We start from the raw sequence: 8,728 nt of genomic DNA, 5'->3' as shown, positions 1-8,728 counted from the left end.
GGCCAGTTCCCGCTCATGATTGATGGGGTTCCCCCAGCGCCTAGGCACCCGTCCTGGCTCAGGACCAGTGTTCCCCGTAAGCCGAGTGCTTGGGCAGCCGCCCGGGCGAGATTCAAATGCCGCCCAGCGGAGTAGCAGAGCGCCCCCAGCCGGCAGCCTGGGTTTCTACCTACGGAGCACGTCCGCACATGCCTCGGTGCACGGAACAAAACTTATTCCACACATAAGAAAAAATGAGGGGCTGGCATTGCCCTCTGATACCCTGAGGGAGGGGGCTGGCACTGCCCCAATGCCCCGGGGGGGGGCTGCCCTATGGCAGGGGTCCAGGGTGCCCCGCCCTCCACGTCGCTACGGAGGTGCCCAGAGCAGGACATCGCGAGCCCTTGGAGGGGGGTGGGGGGGTGACGCGGCCCCTTTAAGAAGAGGCTCCTCCTCCCCGCCTGGGCCGGCTGAGTGACCGCCCCTCCTGCCCAATGGAAGGGGAGGGGCGGGCCCCAGCCGGCCAATGGCAGCTGAGCGTTGCCAGCCTCTTCCGGGGTGGGAGGGGAAGGGAGCGGAGGCCGCCGGGGAAAGTGGAGTAAGTGGGGGGGAGCCAGGGGGGCTCCCGACTCCTCCTGCCTCAGTCCCCGGGGCCCGGCCCCGCCCCCTGCCCGGGCCCCCCAGCCCCCCCATTGTCTCCCCAGCCCCCCCCGCTCTAGGGGCCCCCCAGCCCCCCATTGTCTCCCCAGCCCCCCCCGCTCTAGGGGCCCCCCAGCCCCCCATTGTCTCCCCAGCCCCCCCCGCTCTAGGGGCCCCCCAGCCCCCCCATTGTCTCCCCAGCCCCCCCGCTCTAGGGGCCCCCCAGCCCCCCCATTGTCTCCCCAGCCCCCCCGCTCTAGGGGCCCCCCAGCCCCCCCATTGTCTCCCCAGCCCCCCCCGCTCTGGGGGCCCCCCAGCCCCCCCATTGTCTCCCCAGCCCCCCCGCTCTAGGGGCCCCCCAGCCCCCCCATTGTCTCCCCAGCCCCCCCGCTCTAGGGGCCCCCCAGCCCCCCCATTGTCTCCCCAGCCCCCCCCGCTCTAGGGGCCCCCCAGCCCCCCCATTGTCTCCCCAGCTCTGGGGGGGGTCCCCCAGCCCGTTCCTGCCCCTTAAGCCCCAGCTCTCAGAGCCCCCCCTTTTTCTTGCTGACCCCCATGAGAGATGGGGGGGTGCAAGGGGGCGGGGCTATTTGGGGCTCAACCCCCCCCCCCCATCCCAGCTGGCCCCAGTGCGCTGGAGCCTTTGCTCCCCCCGCCCCCCCATGACCCCCTTCCTGGTGTGGAGTATTGGGGTGCAGGAAGACAGCTGCCCCCCCAGCATCTGTACCCCTTGGGCCCCCCCATTTCAAGGGCGCTCAGGTCACCCTGCTCCCGTCCCCACAGCCCCCTGGTCCCTCCTGTTGGGTGTCTGACCTGTGGGGGGGGGTTGGGGTGTTGCAGCCATGGCCTCCGGGGCTCCGGCGGAGGAGCTGGACGCCGTGCTGAGTGGCAGAGGCTGGGAGGTGCAGGAGCGGTACGACTCGGCCCCCGCGTCCACTCACCCTGTCAGAGTGCGGAAGACCGTCTGCTACATCGTTTTGGCCGTCCTGCTGAACGACCAGGTGAGGGAGCCCCACGGCGCTAGCTACGGCTTGGGGTTCTCCTATGGTGCCCATCACCGTGGCATCGAGTCGCTGCAGGGTGAACGTCCACAGTCCAGAAAGTGCTGCACATCCGGCTCCTTTCAAGCTGTCTCAGTTTGGGTCCCCCGAATCACTGGCCACTCTTGGAAATCTTGGCCTGTGGTTTTAAATTAACTAGCACTTTGTTTCAAAGCACTTTTACAAAGGTGAGGGAAGTATTCTCTGCACATTACCTCTGGGGAAACCGAGGCGCACAGAGAGGTGAGATGATGTGCTCAACATCACAGTGAGTCAGTAGCACAACATAGAGTGAAACCCAACTTCTTTGCCTGTGTTACTAACAACTAAATCGAACAAAGCTCCAACAACGAAGGCACTAGACTAGTAACTTTTGATGGTATAGTGTCATCTGCTAGATGTGTGATTTCTTTTTTTGGCTGGGATGGGTTGTTTTAAATGAGTAATCAGGAAACCTTGATTTAAAGAATAGATTTTAATATAATTGTGCATTTGTATGTTTTAGTTACTTTCCTAACAAAAGGTTGAGTCTCATTGGTTGGTGAAGATGAAAACATTGATTTGCAGCTAAATACAGTCTTTAAATAAACACGATTCTTTTTGCTACCCTGGAGAATATTTGTTTTAACAATTCTGTAGCGTAACATACCTCTTAGGGTTGTCAATTAATGTGCATTAATGCCTGTGATTAATGCAGAGCAGAATTAACACGTTAATCGTTTAAACATGCATTAATCGCAGGTGTTTCCACGGCGCTGCCTCTTTGAAACGCCACGGCTGCGTTTCAAAGGGGCAGAACAAGTGGAGCCCAGGATAAGCTGTGTGGCGCTGCCCCGAGCCCACAGTCAGCTGTGTGGTGCTGACCCTTTGAAAAACTGCTGCGGAGTTTCAAAGGGGCAGCGCTGCATGAAGCCCAGGGTCAGCTGGGGATTCCAGCTGATCCTGGACTCCCATGGTGCTGCCCCTTTAAATGCCCCTTTGGAACGCCACGGCAGAATTTCAAAGGGGCAGCGCACCATGGAGCCCGGGATCAGCTGGAGTCTTCTTATTGTTTAACAGCGCGATTAATCGCGATTAATTTTTTAAATCTCTTGACAGAGCTAATACCTTTAGAAGTGGGTCTTTGCCCACGAAAGCTTCTGCTCCTACACTTCGGTTACTCTATAAGGTGCCACAGGACTCCTCGCCGCTTTTGCAGATTCAGACTAACACGGCGACCCCTCTGATACTCAATACCTTTATTGAAATTCTTAATTCTTTTCAGCTGAACATTGACTTCATACAGCTATGGAACTTTACTGTGCTGAAAAAAATAGTTTTTTTAACCATTGTAGCTTAAATGAAACAAGCAAAGACAGTTTCCTTTGTCAAATCTTTTTAAAAGTGTTCTTTATCTTTGTAGTGGTTGATGTTTAACTCAGTACCATACTGGAGTTGCTTTTTTTATTTGTTTCTCTCTGTTGCTGTCTGTGTATTCAAGTTCCAAACGAGGTGCATGGTCAACACTGAGGTTCTATTGTATTAGAAAGTGTTTTTCAACAACTGGGTCCAGTCCCCGAGGTACAATTGAGAAGCAGCAGGCCGGTCCCTCACATCAAAAAAGATTGGAAATGATGTCCCAGTTGATTTGATTTTGTTGCTTGTAATTTGTGTCAAGCTCTGTTTGGACAGAAATTGGAATTCAAGTACAAACACACAAAAAAGCATTTTGTAATTTTTTTGGTTAGTTACATAAAACTTCCTTAAATGAGTTGGTTACAGAATTGGGGGGAGGGGGAGAGAATATCAAAACATAATTTTGTATTTCAAATCAGCTAATTTAGTGAACAAAGGAATATCTGTTAATTAACCAAAGTGATCTTTTTCGGGTCCCACTTCCTTTTGAATTTGTAGCTTTCTTCTGCACACCTAGGCTACGTCTAGACTGGCATGATTTTCCATTAAAAGCATTTGCGGAAAAGAGTGTCCAGATTGGCACGGACACTTTCCTGCAAAAGCACTTTTTGCGGAAAAGCATCCGTGCCAGTCTAGACGTGCTTTTGCGCAAAAAAGCCCCGATGGCCATTTTCGCGATCGGGGCTTTTTTGCTCAGAACAAATCTGAGCTGTCTACACTGGCCCTTTTGTGCAAAAGGACTTTTGCCCGAATGGGAGCAGCATAGTATTTCCGCAAGAAGCACTGATTTCTTACATGAGATCGTCAGTGTTCTTGCGGAAATTCAAGCGGTCAGTGTAGACAGCTGGAAATTTTTCCGCAAAAGCAGCTGCTTTTGTGGAAAAACTTGCCAGTCTAGACACAGCCCTAGAGTGTATTCCTAGATTGGATAGGGGGAAAGAAGTTGTCATACTCTGAGCACTCCTGGTTGGTTTCTTCACTTTAAGCTTTGAACTGTAGTCAGTGACTTATTTTCAATTTTAATTAAAGATTATCAAAAGCTAGGTTAGAATATCAGCAAACTCTGGTTGCAGTTGCTTAACCAATGACTTTCCGTACTTTGACTTCGTTTTAAAGCATGGCAGCAAACTTGTAATACCTAATGCGGTTTTTAATTTAATTGATTTTTTTAAGAGCAAAGGAAGACTAGGCCTTTTATTTTAGGTCATCATGATTTCATATTACATTTTTTATTGAGGTTTATCGTTAAAAAGAAATGTATGTAAGTTAAAATCTCATTTAAATGTCTCATTTTTTTCATTTTATTTTTCTAATCAATTTTATTCCCCTTGGTTTTTGCAGCATTTCTGTGGGCAGACGCCCTAATGTAAATGCAGATTATCCTGGGCAAAGAGTCCTTTTGCCTTCTTTTGCTGACAGCAAACACACAAACTGTGCAAGCAAAAGCACATTTTTTGCCAGGATAATCGGCATCTCCACTAGCGAGCATGATGCTACTGGCCAAACCTAACAGCCTGTCCGGCCCATTGGAGCTAAGAAACAATACCTCATGATGACGATGCACCTGGTTTGACTCCTTTTCTAGCCAGTTTCACATTCTAGTTGTCAGGTGCTAGTCCAAAGTGCTTGGTGGCGGATGTTCAGTAGGGGGATGTATTAGGGATGAAAAATCCCGATGAATCAGTTCACCTACCGGTTATCCGGTTCACCCAGCATTCAGCCTGTTAACTGACTACATGGGGTCGCAGCGCTGGCCCTGGGGCCGGTGGTGTGACCTGGGATTTTTCCCTGGCTCCCAGAACGAGGTGCTGATGATGCAGGAGGCCAAGCAGGAGTGCTACGGGACGTGGTACCTGCCTGCTGGGCGGATGGAGCCCAACGAGACCATCGTGGAGGCCATGAAGCGGGAGGTGAAGGAGGAGACGGGGCTGGAGTGCGAGCCCCTCACCCTGCTGGCCGTGGAGGAGAGAGGCCCCATCTGGATTCGCTTCGTCTTCCTCGCGCGGCCAACTGGTGCTTCCCCCCTCCCCCCGTGGGGCTTGGGGGCTAAAATGGGGGAGGGCTGCAGGCAACAAGCTCGGCCCCTGGGGCTGAAGCCTCCTGGCTGTCCCCCTGGAATGAACCAAAGGAGCGTCCCATGTGGAGCTGCGCCCGGCCCCCTGGCTCCAGCTCGGAGCAGAACGAAAAGGGAAGGCGCCTTCAAGGCCTTCTCCTCCCCCTGCCCCCGTCCCTGTAAGCTGCCTCGGGTGGGGTTGCGCCATTGCTTCTGGGTGGGGGGGGCCGCAGGGAAGATGGGGGCTGGGTGGGGGGAACGGCAGCTCTTGGTGGTAAGGAGCATGACACGGCCCTTGCAGCTAGCCTCAGCTGCTGCTCGTCAATTACAGCCCTGCTAGCTCAGAGAAGGGGTCCGTGTCTCCCGGCTCCGCCATTGGCGCTACGACTTTTTGCAGGGAAGATGGAGGGGCAGCCAAGGATGTTTTAAACTAGGGATGCGAATGGGTAGCCGGTTAACCAGTTACCTGCGAAGCATCTCCCTTAACTGCTTGGTTCCTCCCTCCCCCAGACACGTATCCTCCCCGCCACCCCCTTCTGAGCCCTGGGCCGCTCGGCGTGCAAGGAGCTCAGCTCCCCGCTGGGTGTTGTCTGTTCTCTGCCTAGGCGGGACCTTGAAGACGCCCCAGGACGCAGATGCTGAATCCCTGCAAGCCCGGTGGTGGGACCGAGAATCTCCAGCCCTTCCTCTGCGAGCCCGGGACATCCTGCCCCTCATGGACCTCGCCATGCGGTACCGAGACAGCCCGTCCCACCCAGCCACCTTGCCGGAGGAGATGCCCTGTGCCCTGGTCTGCCAGCGGCTCCTGGCTGCGTTTGCCAATGAAGCTGGTGACTTGTGGGTGCTGCTGAGCGCCGTGGGGGCCCCCCACTTGCCGGTGTGCGCGTGCACTGCCTCCCCCGGCCAAATCCAACCCAGCTTGCTGGGGGCGGCCGCTCAGCTGCTGCAGGAGCACAGCCTGCTCCCCCACCCGGCTGTGCAGGCCCACGGGGTGCTAGGGGTGCAGCATCAGGGCAAGAGCGCTGGGAAGGCCGACGGCGTTTGCTTCAACGTGCTGCTGGCGGTGACGGGGGCTGGCGGGGGCGCCCGGGAGACGCCGCCCGAGCTGCACGGAGGGAGCTTGTGGTGGTGGAAGATCGAGGAGAGCAGCTTGCGAAGCCGCATCCTCCAGCGACTCAGCTCCGCCGCCGTCGTCCCAGTTCGCAGCTACTGACGCTGGCGAGCGGTGCCGGGGGCTGCTACGGGGAAACAGGCACCGGCCGGCCCACGGCCACAAAGCAAAGGGGGGCAAAGAACAGGAGCCCGGCTCCCAGTCATGGGCTCATTCGCTAGGATCTGCTACGTGGCTTCTTCCACCCTTTCCTAGGGCAGGGGCAGAGAGCGGAGGCCGCTGACCCACAGGAAAATCAGCCGGGGGCCGCACACCAGTGAGAGGCAAAAAATCAAACTGATCCCTCGCTGACGTGGCCCCCGGCTGGGGAGACAGACGCTCCCCACGTTCCCCTCGTGCGCCTGGGGAGGGGGGTAGCCTAGTAGGTTGTATGTGCCCCAGCGTGGACTCCCCAATGCTTTGGGGGAGCCCTACGCCTCGGGAGCCAAACGGGTGCAGCTCCCCGGCCTTAGGTTCCTCACCCCGGTGCTGGGTGTCAGTAGCAAACCCTCTGACCATCCCTGGGGAACCGCACTGGGCCATGGATGGAGAGGTGTCGCTCGCGCCCTGGGAGCTGCTGCTGAAATCCCGCACGGTCTTGGGTTCAGCAGCCTTCAGAGACATGCACCAGCCCTGAGGCTTGGTCACTGGTCCGCCCGTTCCCTGTCACCCCGCAGCCCTCCCAGGGGAGGTGCCCGCAAGCCCGTTTCCCCCGCCCTGCGAAGGAAGGGTGAGCGGGACCCCTCGCTGCACCCAGGGGCAGGGGGTGGCAGCCCCCTGATGGGGAAGGGGGGGGCTTTTCAGGCCTTGACCTGACGTGTCCTTTGGGCAGCGGGCGGCTCCTCCAGCTGACTGAGCGCCAGGGTCCCAGGCTCTTGCCTTTCATGTCCTCGAGGCAGGACACAGCGAGCCGGCCAGGGTAGCTTGTTTACAGCTGGGACTCGCAAATAAAAGTGGCCGTGTCTCTGGAGGGCCGGGTGCCGTTCCTTGCCGGGATTAAAGCCGGGCTGTGTTTGGAAGCACCACGCAAAGTTTATTAGACATGGCAAAGGTGACGCGCAGGCCAGGCCAGCTGGAAGGCAGCAGCACGTCCCTGTTTCTTTCGCTCCCTGCTCCGGGCTAAGCACATGTTGCCCTCCCTTGGAAAGTACCTTATGTACAGCCAAACCTCATGCTGCAATCAGGCTGATGGTGTTTCCCTGGGTGGGTGGGGAAACTGAGGCACAAAGGAGGACGTGGCTGGCGTAAGCTCATGCAGCTGGTGGGTGGCAGAGCTGGGAGCCTGGGTGGAGCCGCTGGGACCCCAGGGATGGAGGCTGAACTGCGTTGGACTCTTTGTGGGGCTTTCAGCTTCATAGCTGGGCAAGCTGCTCTGGGACCAGAGGGCCCCCCCCCCCCCCATTTCTGCAAGGCCTGAGCCGGTCGGATTGTTACCGGTTATGGGAGGCCAGGCGGTGGAGCCGATGTTCCAGATCTCCTTTGGTTCCGAGCATGCTTGGAACCAGAACATCTGTCCTAACTCTGCGCCCATCTAGCATAGCCCTCCTGCTGCAGGCAATGCCAGGTTGTGCCAGTCTCCAGAACAGGCCTCGCTAGGCCCAGCCCTGGTTCCACTTAGCAGGGCACAGGCAGTGAGACAGTGAGAGCCCCACAACAGAGAGATTCGCTTTGTCCCCTGCGCCTCCCGTTCGGCAGCAGGAAGCCCAGGGCCTTTCAGCCGCCTTGGCAGCACTTACTGAGCCTGGTCCACCCAGCTCCTTCCGCCGCTGGGCGCTGCCTCCTCATTCCTAGCCTGCTCCTGCGCTGCTGCATGCCGGAGCCAGCCCAGGCTCCAGAACAGAGACGGAACTCGCTCATTTCATTTCCCTGCCACCTCTGCTCGAACCAGAAATGAAACTTTTGGTGAATTAAAAAGTTGGGGGGAAAAAATTGGGGGCTGAAACAGGGCGGCTTGTGAGCATTTATCACTTTCATGTTCCAAATAAAGGCTGTTGCAACATGACAGCTTGTGTCCAATCAAAACATTTCATTTTTTTAAAGTTTTTTTAAACTGTTTTGGGAGGGAAAAACAGCAGAGCCCGGGAATGCCGATTTCCCCAACGTGTTTCAATGTTCTGGTCAACCTTTGCCCAGCTCTCCTGCAGCGCGCAGGCGAGGGACCTGCAGGCCAATGCTGGGCAGGCAAAGGCCCGTGTCTCCTTCTCCGGCCGGGCTGTTCTCTGTCCCCGGCTGTTTGTCACTGTGTCCGTTCTGAGCGTGCATTTGCTGCTCCAGTGCTGTGCCTGACGCCAGGCCCTGGATTAAGCCTGAAAGCTAAACAAGGTGTTTGTGCGGCAAACGCGACGCACGGCAAGCGAGTGCCAGAGGAGTCTGGAACGGAGAACGGCAGCAGGGACAGGAGGGGAAAGAAGGAGCGTTCCTGCTGAGTGCCTATGCCGGCCCTGCTTTTCTGCAAAACCTCACTGGCTCAAGCCG

General features: G+C 56.8%; 1 protein-coding gene across 1 annotated transcript; it reads left to right on the top strand.

Moving 5' to 3' along the window:
* Positions 1-499: 499 nt before the first annotated feature.
* Positions 500-8,255, top strand: NUDT18 (nudix hydrolase 18). The gene is made up of 4 exons (XM_075911047.2): positions 500-577; positions 1,456-1,616; positions 4,850-5,063; positions 5,709-8,255. Exons 2-4 carry the CDS (start codon positions 1,458-1,460, stop codon positions 6,314-6,316), a joined length of 981 nt encoding a protein of 326 aa, XP_075767162.2. The 5' UTR covers positions 500-577; positions 1,456-1,457; the 3' UTR covers positions 6,317-8,255.
* The last annotated feature ends 473 nt before the right edge of the window (positions 8,256-8,728 follow it).

Source organism: Pelodiscus sinensis, chromosome 28 (assembly GCF_052426305.1).
Source record: "Pelodiscus sinensis isolate ZL-2025 chromosome 28, ASM5242630v1, whole genome shotgun sequence".
NCBI classification, from domain to species: Eukaryota; Metazoa; Chordata; order Testudines; family Trionychidae; genus Pelodiscus; species Pelodiscus sinensis.
This window is presented reverse-complemented; position numbering and strand designations above follow the sequence as displayed.